This window comes from Xenopus tropicalis, chromosome 6 (genome assembly GCF_000004195.4).
Source record: "Xenopus tropicalis strain Nigerian chromosome 6, UCB_Xtro_10.0, whole genome shotgun sequence".
Lineage (NCBI taxonomy): Eukaryota > Metazoa > Chordata > Amphibia > Anura > Pipidae > Xenopus > Xenopus tropicalis.
Window position 1 is genome coordinate 40,085,123 of NC_030682.2, and position 21,086 is coordinate 40,106,208.

At 40.6% G+C, this 21,086-nt stretch overlaps 3 protein-coding genes across 8 annotated transcripts in view; 1 reads left to right on the top strand and 2 right to left on the bottom strand.

The window, feature by feature from the left end:
• Nucleotides 1–6,131, bottom strand: part of fam126a (family with sequence similarity 126 member A) — a 52,142-nt gene extending 46,011 nt beyond the window's left edge. The window contains exon 1 of one of the 6 annotated variants that reach the window (XR_004223103.1): nt 5,937–6,129. The gene's annotated coding sequence lies outside the window, so the exon portion shown is untranslated. 6 annotated transcript variants of the gene reach the window in all.
• An 8,496-nt stretch (nt 6,132–14,627) lies between these two features.
• On the bottom strand, nt 14,628–16,012 carry sirt6 (sirtuin 6). Its single transcript, NM_204022.1, is given in 1 exon segment — nt 14,628–16,012. A coding segment is annotated over 1 exon segment (996 nt). The 5' UTR covers nt 16,007–16,012; the 3' UTR covers nt 14,628–15,010.
• Nucleotides 16,013–16,152: 140 nt separating this feature from the next.
• LOC108647857 (coiled-coil domain-containing protein 150-like) overlaps nt 16,153–21,086 on the top strand; it is a 44,160-nt gene continuing 39,226 nt past the window's right edge. Inside the window, exon 1 of the mRNA XM_018094828.2 lies at nt 16,153–16,317. The gene's annotated coding sequence lies outside the window, so the exon portion shown is untranslated. The remainder of the gene's footprint in view (nt 16,318–21,086) is intronic.

Below are 21,086 nucleotides of genomic sequence, written 5' to 3' on the forward strand. Positions count from 1 at the left end.
TGTCCCAGTGCCACTGGCAGCCATGCATGCCCAAGGCATCACAATGGCTCCACCATGTTTTACAGATGATGTGGTATGCTTTTGATAATGAGCTGTTCCACGCCTTCTCCATACTTTTTTACAATATTCATAAGGGACCCAGGTGTGCCCCTAGGAATAAGCTATACTCTCTCAATGAGAAAAGATCAGTGCCAGTGCCTGTTGGGGTGCATATGTACCTCCCCATGTATCTCCTCCTCTCAGAGTCTGCACTGTGTTTAGGTTCAAATCTCTTCTACTTTTAGAAAAAGTATAAGTAGGAAAGTTAGCCTGTTGGTATAAGTGTAATTTTTTCTTTCAGATGATGACACACCACTGCGGGAATCAGTTCTCTGGGCAGCTATTTCCCTGTCTCTGATATGTTTCCACTGCACTGGAATTTCTTTGGTTGTAAAAGGAAGCGGGGGGGGGGGGGGAATGAATATTGTTACACTGTGTACTCTATTCACACACACGTACATGATACTTCTGAACCCACCACATACACAGTACATGATTACTTAAACAAAAAAAAAGTTATAATTTGGAAAGAAGTTACATCTTATATTCTTTTTCTCCTCTTAAAGAGATTCCCCAACCTTCAATAAGGTTTACCGCCACCTCATCCCACAGATGTTTTCTGTTCCATTTATTGTGGTATGCTGGTAAGTCAATCAGATACAAGGCTGGATGTTCCTCCACAAGATCAATGAGTCAATCAATGTAAAAAAAAATGCTTCAGAAATAGCATTTTGGCTGTAAAGTTTTGTTTTCTTTGGGGTGTTGGTGTCTTTGTGGTTTTCTTAGCCCGTTTTCACTATAAATGGCGAATGGACGCCAAGATACTAAGACAAAACAATTCGCCGCCCAGGAAATGAATTATGTCATTGTGTGAAATTTGCATACTATCGCGGATACTAATCTACCAGTGTGTTTTGTTTTGAGAGATTTCAATACTTGTCAGCGCTAATGTTATTTCAGTGAAGTCCCTTAAAAAAAGGGGCTCTGAGTGTTTTTGGGCGACGTGCGATTTCAAGGAGCACCGTAAGTTTTTGAAGCCGGCAGGGACTTTCATTCAAGGAAGGCTGAGGTTGCAAACAATGTTTGCCATATGTGGATGGCTGTAGTACATAGGGTTTTATTGATTTGCCTGTGGGATAAATAAAAGGGTAAGTTAGAGAGGTAAAATTTCATAACTTGCCCCTGCTAAAGTTTTCTGACATATTTTCCCTCAAAAGTGTTTCTTAGAATCACATGGGATGCAGCTGCACTCTTAACACATGCCTGTGGATACACAATGCATTAGGCAGAACAGAATTTCCTTTCTGACAATAGCAGATTGATAAAAACACTAAACACTGAAAGGTTATAAATATTATACATTTGACTGTAATCAAGGCTAGTTATTGAAATCTGTAGAATGCCTTGCAAAAGTATGTAACCAAATAACAAATCCTGTTATCTGTGTCTTTTTAGAAATGACAAAATAAAAATGCATTTTTAAGTAACAGAGGTTTAGGCTAAGCGTAGGTATCCTCAGAAATCATCATCACTTGTGGAGACAAAGTCATATTACATTTGTCAAAGAAGATGATGCTGCCAAGTTGATTACTATTCAAACTACACTGTTCTCTACACTACTTTGTAATGTAAATTCAAATAATTTACTAATTAGACTACATACATAGTTTGATTTTTTTTTTTTTTTTTTTTAAAGAGCACTATCACCCTAAAATTGCATTCCCCACCAATGGTGTGGGCTAATAGAGCGGCTGGGGGAAGTCTTTTTTTTTACTTTTTAAAATAGCTCCCTACAGTGTTAGGCAGCCCCTAATTAATACTCATGGGTCACTTGTGCCCCCAGAGCAGTGGGCCCTCCCAACAAGTAAAATAGGTACCCAAGAAATATCCCTGGGGATGCATGGCCGCACCCTTGATTTGCCCCATTTATGCCAGTTATGCTAAAACAGGGGGCTCAAACTCAATTTACCTGGGGGCCGCAGGAGGCAAAGTCAGGATGAGGCTGGGCCGCATAAGGGATTTCACAAAAAATTGGCTTTCAAGGGATAATGCAAGGCACGGCGGGCGGGAGCTGCTGATTGCGGAAATGACATTATGCCATCATAACGGTTATTATGGGAAGACGTTCTGTGTGCACAGTTAGCTCCTTAGCAGCTAATTGTGCACACAGAACGTCTTCCCATAATAACTGTTATGATGGCATAATGTCATTTCCGTAATCAGCAGCTCCCGCCCACAGTGCCTTGCATTATCCCTTGAATCGCAATAAAAATCGCGATCCATTCATTGCTTTTGAGAAGGCGTTGGTGCGGGCCACAAAATATTGTACCGAGGGCCGCAAATGGCCCGCGGGCCGCGAGTTTGAGACCCCTGTGCTAAAACATGTGTGACCCAAACCCCAACCACTTCCCCATAAGCCCTCCCACTTTAAGACCCAAAATTGACATAACTTAAATGTTTAAAATTTCACAAACAGTAAGTTTGTCCAAAGAAGTCATACATTTTTGGAACATTCTGAAAAATACTAAATTGATATTGTCTTCCTGCTCCAAATTACCAAACTGAAACACTGCAGTTTTTAAAACTACATCTGAAAAATCTTCTTAAACCTTGCATTTCACTGCATCTTCTCTACATGCTATTTGGTACTAAGATAAAATATTATTTTGAACAGCGATCTCATTTTATACAGGATTAAATAAAATATATACCATAAAATATACCACGAGCATACGGTTTTAATGCCTTATGTTTCAACCAAAACCACTGAAAAATTTAGCAAACCCCAAGAAACCAGATATTTTTGGAAAGTACACATTTTGCTAAATGCAAAATATGCAAATGACTTTTTAACTTAGAACTACAAATTTTTGTTAAAGTATGTTATTGTGTGCGTTTTTTGGGGGTTTTCTTTAGGAAATATCTTAAAATTGCCTCAAAGCTTGCATTTTACATTAGTTTATCTCTTAGATCATTAGGTATCAAGACGAAACATTGTAAATATTAGGGGACTTATGAAAAGCTTAATTCCCAACATGCACAGTATTACAAAAGGGTGCACAAAATTTTCACAGGCATCAAAGCAATAGACTTTTTTTTCACCTAGCAAGATCAGTGGTCAAAATAAGTGGCTCAATAGTTTTCTGGAAAATTTGCGTACACTTGGAGATTTGTGTGTGGTTTGATTTTTGTTAGTGCTTGAAGCTCCCCAATTCCCTAACAAGGCATATGGGTGTATGACAGGGAGAAGAAGCTGGAGGAATGCAAGATCCAGAGGAGGGAGGCTCCGGGGGGTTGTAGGAAGAAGAGATGTGTGGGTCTAAAAATATTATACCTGCACCTAACCCTGCTGTTGTCTTGAGCCCCAGGGCCAATCATAGCCTCAAGTAAGCAGATTTCTGTAGCAAAGCTTTGAAAATAATGTAGTTCTCTGCTGTGGATATTTCATGTATGCAAGTCGGGAATTATCAGAAAACTAGACATACTGTATTGGCATTGCTCCACTAGGGAGATTTGGTATTTGACTATTCCAAAGAGCAAGATAATATTTACTGTAAGCAGTGTGTATGGAGTCCCTATAGCAATGACATTATCCATTGCCGGATTATCTGATAGCCCATCCAGTAACCCTACTGGCCATATTGGCAAAATCACAATCTGTGTATGCCTGTGGCACTGTTTTGCATTACCAAGAAAAAAAATAAGGAAGGATCGGTGAATGTTATCTGGCTTTTTACAAAATGCTAATTCTGAAAAAAATATATATTATTTGATTATTTGTCATTTGCAGTAATTGTACATTAATTTATAGATCCTCTGCACTTGTTAACTATTGGAACCTATGTTATATATGCTGAAGAGCTACATCAAATATCATTTTCTAGAAACAATTTGTATGCCCAACAGGAATATCATACTTTTTAGTGTCTAAAAAAAACACTAAAAGTGATGTAAAGAATAACACTAATCTCTATGTACATATCTTTGAAAACTAATGCAGAACTACTAGAATCCTATTTTTACTATTGATTCATAACAAAGGTTTAACTCCACTATTTGTATCCATATGGGCGTAACCGGTATGCTAAGTATACACTCATCTATTTTTTTTTTTTGCCAAACCAGTTCCCTAATGTTCTCATGAGTAGTCTATATAGTAGTGATTAGCTGCTCATTTTAGCTCATCGGTCTCACATCAGCAGATTTAAATTATGGAAGTGATAGAGACATTTAACAAATGTATTTTATTGATTTGGAAAAAATTGCATAATGTCAGTTTGAAGCTATTATCTCTGTGATTATATGACCTGTGCAGCAGCTACAGATTTACTTGGGATCAGAGGGCTCAGCTGCCATCAATGTTTGGTTAATGGGCATTTTTTTCAAAGCAGATTGTCTAATAGATAGGTGTGGAGTATTTAATCATGGAAGTCATCCTGGATATTGTTCACTTACTGGATTTATAAACTGTGAAGAAGGGATAAAGACAATAACTATCTGCCCAAACATTTGTACACTGATCAAAAGCAAACGATAGTAACTTTTCATTTATTCACTTTCCAACATACTCAGCAGCATGCCATAAAATAATCATTTCAGTTTATCAAGTCAAAAGCCTTCCACTGATGATTCAAAGCTTTCTTCCCTTGGCTCACCTCAAATCTGTTTGTTACACATTTAACTTTATTATCAGTCTGTTGGCAAGATAAACCACCAACACAGGGATGCCAAACCAGAAGTGCTCACATTTCCCTTCAAAACCAATATTTAAAAGTTTATTTCACACCAAGAGATCTGTCAGCATAATGAATCCACAGTAACAACAATTATAGATGGATCTGAAGTCACTTTTAACTGTGGATATCTGGAATCTGCAAAAATACCACCCAAAAGAATTGTAATTTGTGCTTCAGGTGACAATCACGCTTCTTTGCAATATGTACAGTGATTCGGAATGCCCATAGAGGGAAGCAGAGACTGCCATTGTGGCACTGGGTCTCACTGTAACTGAGCTACAGCTGGAGGGCCACAGGTGAGACACCAACGTTGCCACACATTACTAGCTAGTGGTTTGTCAGGGGGGCAGTTTTCTCAGCATCACCAACCCCTGAGCAACACACAAAGACAGCACCAGAAAGAAACTCACATCACCACCCCCCAGTTAGGGAGGAGGAGGAGGAAGAAGAGACAAATTGCACAGCCCTGATCCAAACCACGATGGACATAAAGTCTCCTCTCTGATTACTATAGAAAAAGAAAAGGTCAACTGGCCATATGGACAAGAACAGGCACCCTGCAACCCATCGGCTGTAGTTGAACTACAACAAACACCACCCTTACACAGAAGAAGGATGTAGGGCTAAAGGAGGGCAGCAGATGTTGAGGCATGCGGGAAGTTAAACCAAAAGCTGGAAGGCTGAGGCGCCGTAGCCACATTGTGTTTATGAATCGATATAGTGCCATACATGTACATAGCACACACACACAAAGGCAAGCACAGGCTAGAGCCCTACTACTCGGTAAGAAAGCGCACGAGTTGCTGCAAGTGAGGCGCACATCTCCCTGCCAGCCCGGACACACGATCCAACAGGATGTGAGAGACACAAAGCAGTTTGGGGCTGCCAGCGCCCCGGGTCACTTCGCCTCTAGGGCAGATGCACAAAACATGCCAGCCCTTTCTGACCCGACGGAACTGTACTTACTCGGCTGGAGCTCAGTAGAATGCAGGGAAGCACCCTTGCCTTACGGGTTTTTCTTGGTTCTGAACCACAAACTTTCCGAACCAGAGTGAGAAACAACTCCCTCCCGCAAGTCCACTTCACAGAAGGTCCCCGCTCAGTACAAAGGATCCCAAAACAAGGCAAAAAGCTGATAAAAAGCGCCGCAAGAACTGTCACCTCAGCTTTCCGCGGAGAAACCACCAAGGGAGATAGAAGAGACCGCTGGCGCAGACACTGCCTCACGCACCCGCCTCGCTTCTAGTCTTGTCTTCGCCTCCAGCGCACAGCTGTCAATCAGCGCGCACCACGTGACCGGAGCCCTCTTCATAACGCGCGTTCCTGGCAACTGCTCAGTCGGCGACGTCACGAAGGCACGCCCCCGATGAGAACTGCGCTCTTTTTCTGTAAAACTGATTGGTTCGCAATGATGTCGGGTACGGGTATACTAAGCATAAAGGTTATTGCATCCCTTTGTAAGGCGGCCCTACCATCATATTTTAATTGGCAGGAGCAGCTCTTTGCTATTTTTATCACTTTAACTGGTGGAACAAATGAGCCTTATGGATATTTATGATTAAAAGTTGCTATGGTTAGGGAGGTGTTGTGCATTAGTGGTGTGTGGGAGCAGGGCAATGTAATATATATAGACAGTAGAAGCCAAAGTGTAGGGTAGCAGATTCAGGAGACCTACATAAAAAATGGGCCTCATCTTTTTTTTTTTTTTAGACTCGGCCTACCAGATACTTGCTGTGAAATCCAGCAGTAGGGTTGAGAAAAAGTTACACTTCAGTAATACAATCAGATAGGAGAGGGGCATCCAGAATATAAATAGGGCACTATGCATAGGTTGAGCTGAAACTCACTCAAGACCAGGTCAGTTTGAACTGACAAACTACTCCCCCAAGGCTTTTAGATCAAGTTTGTAGCAGGACTTTTTTCTGCTGCTGATTTTTCTAGCCAGGACCTATCTCCCACCTGTGACATAACTCACTTCAATACCCCATGTATCTATGACACCATAATTGCTACCAATCCATCTCCTGCCTAGTATGTTGGTTGGGAAACTGTGCGAATTCTCCCCAACCACATAAACCACATAGCATGTTGTGACATCATAGCCCCACCTCAATATCACCAGCAGGCTGGCAAACCTCACCAGTCCACCCTCTTTGTGCAGATTTTGTCTTCCAACAAAGGTGGCAACCCTATCAAAGAAGGGAAGTCAGCAGAAACAGAAATTTAGAAATAATTGTCTAAATGGAGTAACTCCCAGGAAAACTAGGGTGGTGGTTGACATCTTTGTGTCAGATGCAGGCTTTAAAAATGTGCAGAAACATTAGGCTGAGTAGGGATAGGACAGGTTAGGGATGTATTACTGTTGGAGCTTATTTGCCACAGTCTTCTGTTCTTTCTTTCCTTCAGGCTCAGGCAGGCGCAGGCACATGCACAGTAGAGTGAAATAAACAGTTTTTTGTATCTATGTTTAACTTTTTACTCTACTGTCCATGCATCTGCCCAGAACAAAGAGAAGATAAGGTTAAGAACATGGCGGTCTTTAACAGAAATACACAGGGCCAATGCAGTTTTTAGCAAACAGGAGTACTGGCCCAGGGTATCAAGTAAGTGATTATAATCATAGGGGTGACTAACATTTTGGCACCCCCCAATTATTATACCTCTGTTGCTCCTTTTATATATATCCCCTATCTAGGAGTCAGGCAGGTTGGACTTGATAGACACATCATACAACCTTATATACTATGTTACTATTACTATAAACAACCCTGTCCAGCGTTAGCATTAGAAATGTGTCTGCAGTAAGTAAGGTGATGGTACGGGTATGGGATCCGTTACCTGAAAACCCGATATCAAGAAAGCTACAAATTAAAGAAAGCCTGTCTCCCAGACTACATTTTAATTAAATAATTCAGATTTTTAAAATTGATTTCCCTTTTCTCTGTAAAAATAAAACAGTGCTTTGTATTTGATCCTAACTAAGATATAATTAATCCTTACTGGATGTAAAATAATCCTATTGGGTTTAATTAATGTTTTATTGATTTCTTAGTAGACTTAAGGTATGAAGATCCAAATTACGGAAAGACCCCTTATCTGGAAAACCCTTGGTCCCGAGCATTCTGGATACTGGTATCTGTACTGCAATTACAGAATGGGGGCACATAAGGAAAGGAGTCTCTATAAAAAAAAAAAAAAAAGTTATTTCCCTTTCAAACACGAAAAAGCTTTCATTGTTTATAAAAAATAACAAATATCAAATGACTGGAGAAAATATTTGTTTATAAAAAAAATAAATAAAAAGGTCTGACAGTTTGGTTTGAAAAAGCAGCATTTTGTGCTTTAAAAAGAAAACGAAAAAATGCACAAACATCATAAAGGCAGTTTGTTTCTCTCTTCTGTGTTCTTCTGGACCTGACACACTGCTTCTCTTTGCCAGAAGCTGACACACTGCAACACATGCCAGAACCAACATATTACAGCTCTCTTTGCTGGTTCCCACACATTGCAGCAACTCTTTGCTGTGGGAGACCAACACACTGCAGCTTTATTTGCCAGAACTGGCACTTTGCAGTTTTTTGTTTATGCCACAGACAATGCATGGGCAAGTTCCACTCTCATAAATGGAACATAAGGGAAGAATAATTGTTAGAACATTTGTAGGTTTTGCAGCTCTATATTTTGGGGTATTAACACTAAAACTGGTCTCAAGTTCCCAGCATCCTTTACCTTCACAAATGACCAGAAGATATATTTCAAATTTTAGGACTGATAGAATGAAAAACAATTTTAGGTGACATTCAGGATGACATAAAAGCCCATTAAAAAAAGATTCCTTGAATATTTTGTAAAGGAGAGATATTATTTAAAAAACAATTTTGTTCCAATAAATTGTACTTACATAAGGAATGTGCTTAAGGGCTCTGGCACACAGGGAAATTAGTCGCCCGCGACAAAACTCCATGTTCGCGGGCGACTAATCTCCCCGAGTTGCCATGACCCGCCATCCCACCGGCGAACATGTAAGTCGCCAGCGGGATGGCACACGCGGCGGCGCGATTTCCCGAAATCGCCAAAAGAGACTCACGAGGTGTTCGCCGGTGGGATGGCGGGTCATGGCAACTCGGGGAGATTAGTCGCCCGTGACAAGGGAGATTTGTCGCGGGCGACTAATCTCCCCGTGTGCCAGAGCCCTTAAAAAGTACTGTTTCAGACTGATTTATTGAAGATTTCCCCAAAAACCTTACTAGTCCCGCCTATCTGTTCCATTTTCTTCTGCCTTCTTTCCCAGGCTGTGCAGGGGAGCCAGTGGCACTCAGCACATGGCACTGTAGGATAGGAACAAATCAGCAGCTAGGCTGACCTTATAGGGGACAAAAGCATGTCTTTGCTTGTGTGACTTTGGGACTGTGATTGGCTCTCCTACTGTGCTTCTGGCAGAGACCATTAGGACACGCCAACCTATTATTTGAAACACAGACAAGGGTCGAGATAATCTATAGGGAGCTCCAATAAAGAGGCCATGTTTACAGAAAGTATTAATTTTTTAGAGCAAAGTGAAACCAGCACAATATATTTATCTGTTTATCCTAAATGTCTCCTATAAACATTAATGACAAATATGTAAGTATTATACCTCTATCCTCTTCTGCTACTTTACTCTGACAAAACTCTACCTAGAGTAAAGCTGGCCATGCAATATAAGTTCTGCGTATCGGTAGTACATTTAAAGGAGAAGGAAAGGCTAAGTCACTTGGGGGTGCCAAAATGTTAGGCACCCCCAAGTGACTTTAATCGCTTACCTTGTACCCCGGGCTGGTGCCCCTTTTAGGAGAGAACAGCACCAGCCCGGGGTACCTGTAGCGCAGCGCTTCCTCCTGCCTGCTTTGTTTCGCTGCGACTACATGAAAGGCGCATGCGCAGTAGAGTGAAAAGCCGACTTCTCTGTTAAAGTTCCACTATTCGCTCTACTGCGCATGCGCGTGCTCGTGAAGACGGAAGGAGAAAGCGCTGCAGGTACCCCGGGCTGGTGCTGTTCTCTCTGAACAGGGGCACCAGCCCAGGGGAAAAGGTATGCGATTCAAGTCACTTGGGGGTGCCTAACATTTTGGCACCCCCAAGTGACTTTGCCTTTCCTTCTCCTTTAAATGCAACAATCTAAAACCAATATTCAGACTTAAAGGAGACATATTGGATAAATGTAAAAAACCCTAATTTTGTAGGCAATTATGAATAATATATGGTGCTGATTTTACATTGGTCTAAAATTGAATACAGTTTGTAAAAAGGCCCCTTTATTGAAGCTCCCTATAGACCCTGTCAGGTCTCTGTCTGTGTTTCAAATGAAGGGTGGGTGTCCTAACAGTCTCTGCCAGAAGCACAGCAGGAGAGGGATAGCCAATCACAGCCTTGCACTCATACAAGCAAAGACAAGATTCAGTTCCCTATTAGGTCAGCCTAGCTACTGATTGGTTCCTATCCTACAGTACTGAGTGCTGCCAGCTCCCCTGCACATCCAGAGAATTCAGCCAGCAGGAAGTGGAACAGATGGGTGGAACAAGTGGGGTTTTGGTGGAATTCTCAATAAATCAGTCTAATACACAACTATTTTCAAGCAAAATCCTTCTATATTTAGGAGGAGTATAATTCACTGGTACATTCTTAATTTTTATTTGATATGTCTCCTTTAAATTGTAGGATATTCTGATATTAAATAGTTGTCATAAACCAATTGTATGAAAGTGACTTCCATTGCAGGTTCCCAAGTAAACTAGGTCTTGTATGATTTTATCGGTACATGTATGGTCAGCTAGTCAGCCCTAGTGCCAAACAATTTGATTACTAGCAGAATACGAGCCGTTGGAGCACACACCTCATCATTAAGCCAATACGGTCTTTGATCCAATGGGAAAATCAAACCTGCACAATCGACATCTGGCTGATTTTTGGCAAGATATTGGTCAGGGAGGCCTGTCAGGAGGCCTCATACACAGGCAGATAAGCTGCCAAACTGGTCTAAAGGGTCCGAATCGTCAGCTTAAAGCTAGATGGACTTGTCCTGCAAACACCTATTTCTATACTGCATTCACTGAAACACAGTGTAGTCTGAATAAAGAATACATTACTCTTTATTTCTTACTACAAAATATTTCATTATTGTGAGAATTTAAGGCAACAGCACAGGGACAAGGCAGGAGTGTTCTGAGATTTTGCAGCTGTGCTATTCTAGTGTGCTGACCCCAGGATAACTAACTAGTGCCATGGTTATTTTAGTAGTGTACAAAACATTTAACAGCTCCAGGCTAAGCTAAGGGTGCATTTCATAAATAGGACAACAAGATTCCCTGAACCTAGTAAGTACTGCAACTCAATTTCTTTCTTAGCAGTGCATGCAAGCACAAGTCATGACATCAGCAAGTACAGTAAAACAAAGCTAATTTCTAACCACACTCATTCAGGTCTGGACTGAGATTTAAAACAGGCATATCAAGTACACATTGGCCCAAAGAGTCCCAACACAGGCTTGGAATAAAGCACCAGGCCATTGTTGCTTTCAGCAGTCCATCTGGCATTTGCCAAAGTTTCCAGATTACAGTCTAGGCCTAAAGCAGTGTTACATTCAAAGTGTTAAATAATGGTGCAAATCAGCATATTTTCTAGTGTAATAAATTTAGTATGACACAATTTCTACCAGATTTCTAGATATGAATGAAAAATGAGCATCCATTTCAGTATAGATGAGTGCAAATACATCACTGAATGCTTTTTTTGACTGCAATTCTGGGCCAATAACTGTGCTTAGTGCTGTGCCATGTAATTGTAAAGCAGCCCTCAGGGCCACTATCGGGGGTGGACAGTCGTCCTGGGCCTGGTCGGTATAGGTCTGTGCTACACCTTCTTGGATTAGCCGGGCCCCATTTGGAATGCAGGCTCTATTAGCCCACACCTCTGAAAATGTAAATCGGCGGTGGGATGGCATACGCGGCGGCTCGTTCTCGCGAGGCAACTTAGACGATTTCTGCAAATCGCGGCGGCGCGTATGCCACCCCACCGCCGATTTACAGTTTCGCCAGTGGGATGTCATATCGGGGAGATTAGTCGCCTGCAACAAGGGAGATTTGTCGCGGGCGACTAATCTCCCTCGTGTGCCAGAGCCCTAAAGGGGTATTTCAGCTTTATGTTAAATTTTAATATGTTGCAGAATGGCCAGTTCTAAGCAACTTTTCAGTTGGTCTTCATTATTTATAGTTTACACTTTCCACATTCAAATGGGTGTCACTGACCCCAGCAGCCAAAAAACTATTGCTCTGTGAGGATACACATTTATTTTTACTTTTTATAATGTATTATTCAAATCAGCTCAACTACTATTAATATACCAGTCTCTCATTCAAATCACTCCCTGGTTGCTAAGGTAATGTGGACCCTAGCAACCAGATAGCTGCTAAAACTCCAAATTGGAAAGCAGCTTAACAAGTAAAATAATTTAAAAAACACAAATAATGCAGACCAATTGCAAATTGTCTCAGAGTATTACTCTCTACATCAAAAAGGTGAACAACCCCTTTAACTGCAATTGCTCGGATTACTGATGACCCAGAACTTGGAGCAGCAATGATGGTTTTGAAGTGGTGCAGCCAGTGTGTGGTCAATAGTCAGAGCAAGTGGAGTGAAGGGATTCCATTTTTTTAAAATGGTACAGATTCTTTAATTAAATTAGAGGTTTCTTTTTTTAATGGAGAACATTAGGACCAATGTGTGTGTTTGGTTTTGTTCTACGGGGGACCCTGTGATATCCGACGGCATCCCTCTAAGAAATTCTGACTATGAACTGCACTAAATCAGTGTAAACATTTATACACACAGCGTGCAGTGCAGTCTACTACATAGACTACTATGCTACTAGGCTACTGGCCACTGTGTCAACACTTTAAGGAAGAGACTGTACAACCCCTTGACATTAAGCCTTACCAGATATGCAAGTGTGGAATTATACATGTGCACATTTGGCTGGCAGTTTGGGCAATTTAAACCATACTGTCTGACTATCTGAGCATGTAGCTTTAACCACTAGTGTAGTTTTACCTTGTCTGTTATTTTGTGTAATTTTACATTCCTGTTTACCATAGTTTTGCTATGCTTACTTGCATGTTAGCCACGGACCAGTATTATGTAAACATTGCATGAATATTACATTTCCCATACATGCAGCCTGATCATGTACAACAGAATAAAAATGCTCCTACAAACCACATATAATTAAACACAGTGCCATATTCCCTGATGTCCCTGTTTCACAGACTTCAATCTTGCTTTTTCATAAATGCCAATATGCATCAAGGATACTGAAAGGCTTAATTTCTCAGTTCATTCTGCAATATAGGAAAAGAATTAGTAGAGGTGTTCTGCTAAACACCAACCTTGTCATCCCAGACAGACACAGGAGTGCTGCAATAATACAGCAGAAAATGCTAAATGTCACTAAGCAGTGTCCTGCGTTGTGCACGATGTAGCAAAAAATGCATGTACACTAATATAGTGTAACATGTTTTAACTTGGGATTTCAACATTTATAAGCAATTAAGCCAATTTATATCAGTCATTTAATACTATTTAATGTTATGTATTTATTTAAGCTGCTGCGTAACTGCATTCTTCTACCTAACTAAAAATGGTTCCCCCACCGGAAGTACAGGCTTATAGAGCCCTCAGTCCGGTTGGGGAAAGCAAGTTTCCTTTTAAAAAAACAGTCCCTGCTGACGCTAGGCCACCCACACTGGGAGGGAGCTCCCAGTGCGGACCATTAACAAAAATATTGTATAAAAGTGCAACTACTGGCATTTCTGAAGGTCACATTCAACATGCAGAAACCATTATTAAAGCAATGCTAGATTGTGGAAAACATTACAGAAACCAGTGCTATTATAAGGAAATTGGTTTTGTGTTATCTCCAGGACTAGAGAAAGAACAGATCAGGGCATTGGAAAGAATAGTGCTAATGTAACAGGTGCAATCTTAAAAATAACACATTAAAATTGGTGGAGACACAATATTGATGCTGATAGATCATTTCTTGGGCCAGTATTGGTTGATCTGTCACACCTCATACACGTAGACCAGTCGCAAGGCTACCCAACTTTAACTCATCTTAAATACGCATATTCAATTCCCTTCTCTATTGGTTTGGTTTTTAAAATCAATTAAAACACAGGTATCCATGTCATTTTAAAATGTAGCCAGTTGGGAAAGGGGAACTAATAGCTAAAATACAAACTGGCTACATCCCAAGTCATACCAGAAAGTGGAAATGTAGGAAGAGTATCTCTGTAGTAATACGGTAAGTCAAATCAACTAGACTTGCTGTGTTTTTCTAGAGGTTTCGCTAGTCATAAGAATTACATGTACAAGGATCTTTCTGGAATAAATTCCTTGAAATGTTGCTCCAATCAGCATAATCTATTAAAACTGGCATGGTGTCAGGAAGCTCATGAAGGTACGGTGTTGATTGGAAGAGTATGACTATGATAGTGGGGGTTATTGGAGGAGTATCACTAGGATAGTGGGGGTTCTCTACACCATGATTATTGCTTCAAGCTTCTGGTTTATGCTTTGCCACGGTTACACAAGTAAAGCATAGTTATGTCACTTGCACAAGTGCACAGGGAAACCGAAGCAGTGTACCTTATGCCTGCCTAAGCTCCTTGTAAATAGAAGGGTAGGACAAAAAGGTGGTTCAGGTCAGCAATGTCACTTGGCATGCATGTGAGCTAGGCAATTCATTTATTTAAACTGCGGTTTTATGAATGCAACCAGCCAGCAGTGGTATAAAAATCAATTAAATATATCTTGCTGCATCTGAGAAAGTTGTATTTTATTTCTGTTTAAAGAAATGGCTGGCAGTTCTGTAAACTGTTTTTTGTTTTTTTTTCCCTTTTTTTAAAAATAGAGGAATGTACAATATCAAGTCTTTTTATATGCATTGCTAGATATACATCCTGAAAAAGAAAACTTTAGTGAAACTGAGTGGCACATCTCTCACGGATACATTTTCTCTAATGTGTGTGCCTGTCTCAGTCAAGAAGACATGTACAAGCTAATACAGCACTGTGTGTAACATTATATAAAATAGTTTGGCTCATACATATCCAAATATGGGTATTCTTATGTCCAGCACAAAACAAAGTTAGAGCCAAGTTAAGGAATATAGCACCTTTTTTGAACTAAGAAGACCAGTATCATACACATGCTGGCTCAACTTTTGCCTTTTTTGGCTCGAGATTAGGTTCTTCCTTGCATCCTTCTCTTTTTTGGTTTGGGTTAGCACCCAGCACTGAATCATTGTAGAAATGATTTTCCTCCTTATAGTTTCCATTAGTTGGCTCTGTTTTAGTAGGCATACCAGTCCAAACTGGTATCTTGTGACCCAAAAGCTCCATGAGCTGTGTCATCACTTCATCCACATAACCGTGTATTCTCAAATCCGCGTGCTTGTCATGCTTGGTCGGCTGAAGGTTTACAATAACTAGTTTCCCACCCTTGCGCTTGGTGAGGAGTGGTAGGTTCCCACTGGGTCTAATCTGCAGTGATGTCCCCAATGTAATGGACAGGTCTGCTTTCCTGCAGGCTTCATCGGCTAGGTTTAGGTCTCTGTCAGGAAGTGAGTCTTCCCAATCCAAAATGGTGTCTTTGAGCTTCCCCCTGCAAGCTCTCAGGCCTCGCACCTTGGGCACATCACAGAGTCTCCCAGTAGGTTTGAGCCCCATGGTTCCTACAACTTGATCTCGCACGTACTGTTTGCTACATTTGCTGCATTCCTCCACGAACATGTTTCCATGTAGTTCTGCCAGCTGCTCTCTGGGGAAGCCAGATCTTACATGCAAGCCATCTACGTTTTGGCTAACCAAAAATTTCAGGATGCCAACCCTCTGCAGCTGAAGCAGCGCCATGTGGGTAGGGGAAGGACATGCAGATTCAAACGTGATGTCAAACTTTGGGTTCACACCTTTCTCCTCCAGAGTCCACACTCCATTAGGCCCCCTGAAATCTGGGATTCCGCAGGAAGTACTGATCCCGGCTCCCGTGTGAAATACTACGTAGGAGGATTTCCGAATCATATCAGCTAGTTCCACTACCTTGCGACACAGTTCGTCCGGTGGATCAAATGCCTCCGGGAGCCCACATCGTCCCTTATCGGAATAGGGAGACAAGCCAGCCGCATAATTCACCGACATGTCGCCAACAGAGCCCGAAACAGGAGTGACTCCTTTGTGATCATTAAATGGCCGGCGCAGGCAAATGACGTCAATAAAACCAGCCAGACGGTCGAATTCTTATTGTAGAGTACTGGAAAGGGAGTTTAGGCGCCGTCCCTGGTGCGTTGATTTCGAGAGTATATAATTCAGTTCAAGGCACATAATATCTAACAAGCCAGCAGCCCTCTATGGTAGAAACTATATTCTGGGTGACGAAGAAAAGCAATGGTATTTACCTCGTTGTTATGTAAAGCTTTGCGTTGGAGACTTTGCAGGTAGACCAACAGTGTGTAAGTTGTTACGAGTATTTTAAAGTGTGCACATTTATATATATTATACAGTGTTCTTCAGTCTATGACTCATTTAAACCGTGAATCATTATATATATATATATATATATATATATATATATATATATATATATATATATAGTGAGTGGAAACAACCCCCGATTTCTAGTCAGCCCTATAGCATTAGCTACTGTGACAGGCAACCTTATTTTCTGCTTGATAATTTATGACAACCCCAAAGCTCAGCTTCTCAACAGCTACCCAGAGCATGTGAGTGTCACTAACAGAAACCAAGATGGGGAGCTCCTTTGTTTTTAATTAATTGTGATCACGATTATTTATATGAGCGATGTTACTAAATAACTTTCTTTTGAGATAACTAATTTTTCCCCAATATCTTTTGGTATCTGGCAGCTCACTAAGGGGCACATTTACTAATCCACGAACGTCCGAAAAGCGTCAGAATGCGTTTTTTCGTAACGATCGGTGTTTTGCGACTTTTTCGAGTGCTCAATACGAAAGTCGCGACAATTCACGAAATTTGTATTGGCAGTGAAAAAGTCGCGACAATTCACAAAAGTCATAATGGCTATGAAAAAGTCGCGACAATTCACGAAATTTGTATTGGCAATGAAAAAGTCGCGACAATTCATGAAAGTCATAATGGCTATGAAAAAGTCGCGACAATTCACGAAATTTGTATTGGCAATGAAAAAGTCGTAACGAAAAAAAAATACGAAAAAGTCGCAAAATGTTCGTTTTCCAATCCGAATTTTTCCCATTCGGATTTGGGGATTAGTAAATCAGCCCCTAAGTGTTTTTGAATTGATTTCTTATTCACAAGCGCAGAGTGGTGATTTCTAATCTTATGGGGAGCTCTCCTGTGACAAGGCATGGATCATTACTATTATAGAGCTGTTAAACCTTTTGGCTGGTGGAGTAAGTTCCGTATACAAAATATGGCAAACCTAGCCATATTTATTTATAGGGTTTAATCCTCTTTTTGCATAGCTTGGATATGTGCCCCTGGACCCCACATCTACTTTTGTGAGCTTATGACTTTCATACAGCACACGATTCTTCTTTTTCTCCCTTTCTTTATTTTTATTTTATTTGAGGCTAACAATTATGCTTGTCAGTACTGTGCCTGAGTTCTTATTTTTCAGCTACCTCTTATTAGCCATATTTGTGCACATGTTCAGAAAGAGCCCTTGCAATCATTTATTAATTACAGAAAGTGGAAAAATGCATTACCAATCCCATAGGGCTAATGTAAATAAAGTATTTATTAATGTATTGCTAAAGCATATTGGCAAGGAGACATTAATGGTTCTGTACTTTTACCTGGCCGTTGCTCAGTCATATAGCCTAACTGTAGTGCATTGTCATTCCTATTGTGATTCCTGACACAATGCTCATTGGTGAATATTTTACTCCTTCATATGATTTCCAGCTTCAAGAATCAGCCCCATAAAAGTGATTATAGACTTGCTGTCTCAGATAAGCATTGTTGATAAAGCAATAGTGGGCTTATTTATTTAAGTGTGAAATTTGATCTTTTCACAGAAAAATTCACCCACTCGCTGTGTGTTTCTTGGTGTGAGGTTTAGGTTGCATAAAATATTGAAATAGGGTTACTTATCATGAGACAATCATTCTTTGTCTCATTTGAACAAAATAAAGTACTTGAGACCTGGGCACAACAGAAAGACAAGCCAGGAAGTGACAAATTATTTGGGGGCAGTAAATGTCTGGGGCTCCTGAGGCACGCCCACTGCTTACTGGAAACTGCAAATTATTGTGGTTGGGGGTCTGGGCAAGCAGGGTCAACTAAAATTGGGGCCTAAGGGGGGTGCCTTGCTTGCCTTGCCCTTGAGCTGGTCCTGATGCATACATCATATGGGGTAGCGAAAGAACTAAGAAGACAAATGCAAACATAATTTAGTCAATAAATCCATGCAGTGGACTTGTGTTGCAAGAACTCTGACTAAAATACACATGCTGTGTGCTGAAAGGGAAAAGGACAGAAGGTTCCATCTCAGTGAGTGAGCTAGTAGGTGTTGGTGTGGTGCCTGGGCCTATGCAAGGACTGACTGCCTGTAGATTAAAGAGAGTGGTGTTCTCTTTTTGGAACAAGTTTCTAGTGACGCCCCTCTGTCCTGATGAACCCTGGATAAATGCTTTTTATTTTCTGCACGTGCAGGGCCACAATCCGGATGAGAGGGGGTACAGTTGTGTCGGGCCCAATGAAAATCTTCTTTGGAATAAGTTACATATAAACTTAATTGACATAACTTACGGAACTGGAGGATCAAATCAAAATAGCAATGTAGGCGCACACAGGAACTTTCTAAGTAAGACCTAAGGCTTGAGTTAGGCTTGAGTTGCAGTTCTATGCTCTAGCCTAGACTTTGTTTAGAAGCAGTCTGTTATTATAACTTTAAAAAGAAAAATATCTGCATGGGAATTTCTCTGGGTGAGATTATTTTCTGACACAAGTCTCAGGCACAAAGCATCAGAAATTGTCCAGGGAAGGCCTGTGGCAAATGTGTCAGCTGCAATTTTCCAACTACTATCAAGAGTAATCCGTCATTCAGCCACATTTTCCTATAGATTCCTAGAGAGGATTCCAGACTTTTGTCAAGGAGAGCTTCAGCTATTACACGTGTGCACATATGGTTTTATTATTTTTGTTTAAATTACTTGCAGTGGGTTCCGCCCCCACAACATAAAGACATAAGTTGTCAGTTACAGTTCCCGAGAGTTGCCCACCGTTGGCTGCTCCTGAGTTTTTTATGAAGTGCACTCAAAGAGTAGTTATGTGACATATTAAAGCCAAGCGCCTTAAGTCATTAGATCCATTGCAATTTACCTATTGCTCCAATTCATCTAAGGCCATTATTGCTTCTCTCCAACTTTCTTTGTCTCATTTGAACAAAACAAAATACTTATGTAAGGATGTTGTTTATTGATTTAGTTCTGCTTTTAACACTGTTATTTAACAGAAGCTAATTTGTAAGCACTGTAAAACTCCTTTATTTCATTTTATGCAGTTTACATATGTTATACAATGCTCAGATTCAGATCGTAATCTGACCGAATGTTTCTAACCTGTCCGATCGGCAGGTTAACAACCAATTGCCATGGTACAAAATTTTAAATACCTACTATGGGGTGAAAACATGACCATTTAACCCTTTAAGTGCCAGCCGAATTCGTCATTTCGGTTCCCCCCAGTGCCAGACGTTTTTTAAGCATTTTGTACTCATTCACTTTAACAATGTTTTTTGGTAGGAAAACCTCCACGAAACTAGGGAAATTATATATCGTTTTTTTCGTCACTAATTGGGCTTCGACATACATACCAAATTTTATAACTTTTCTGGAGATATGATGTGTATTTTGGGTGAAATATGTAAAAAAAAAATAAAATTATGAAAAATTTCTGTATATTTTGAGGTTTTTTTCCATAGAAAAGTTAATTTTACTCACTTTTTTTTATTGTTTGTAAAAGCCCTGATACTCCCAATTCCAACGATACCAAATATGTGGTGGTACCCCACAGTTCCTGTCCAGAAGTAACCCCCAAACTAAAGCAATACTTAGTACAATATCACACCAGAACAAAGCAGAAAAGCGCTTGTAACAGTTAATGCAGCATAACTTATATGTAAATCTAAAATATCCCCTCATGTTTGGTATCTTTAGAAACTACAGACCTTCAGGTTTCTAGGTGCAATGTAGTTTTCACTCAAAAGCCAAATACCTTTTGTCAGTGCATTGTGAAATTTGGAACTTTTTATGACATTTTTTTTTTTTTCTAAAACGTAAACTTGGACGCATGATCAAATGTGGATTTGACAAAAAAAAATCTCATAAAAATTTTCTAACAAAGGCATATTTGAAAGACAAACTTCTCCTGAATAAAATGATGCCCCATATGTATGGGTGCACATAAAGACATGGGCACCAAACACTCCAAAGCAGGGGCAATGCACAAGGGCAATTACAGCTAAAAATGTGGGGGCTGCGCTCTATGTGCACTTCCTGCAGTTTTTCAGTGTTAACCCCCCCTACCTGTGAAATAACCCCCACAAACTATATATTTCTGAAAAGTGCACACCTTCAGCTATTCAGAGACACCACTCTTCTCTTTCTACATGGAAAATTGTGGCCGCAGTCCCTTGCAGAAGTTAGCGCTTTGGTCAGAAATCAAGGAAAAACTAGATACAAACCTAGATTTCTCCCCAAAATCTCCATGGCAACTACCAAAAACTTACTAACCATCAATCTGCAAGTTCCCCTGAATAAAACGATACCCCATATGTATGGGTGCACATAAAGACGTGGCCACCAAATGCCCCAAAACAGGGGCAATGCATAAGGGCAATTTCAGTTGAAATTTTGGAGGCTGCGCTCTATGTGCACTACCTGCAGTTTTTCAGTGATAACCCCCCCTACCTGTGAGATAACCCCCACAATCTATATATTTACGAAAAGTGCACACCTTCAGCTATTCAGAGACACCATTCTTCTCTTTCTACATGGAAAATTGTGGCCGCAGTCCCTTGCAGAAGTCAGCGCTTTGGTCAGAAATCAAGGAAAAACCAGATACAACCCTAGATTTTGGTCAGAAATCAAGGAAAAACCAGATAAAAACCTAGGATTTCTCCCCAAAATCTCCATGGCAACTACCAAAAACTTACTAAACCTCAATCTGCAAGTTCCCCTGAATAAAACGATACCCCATATGTATGGGTGCACATAAA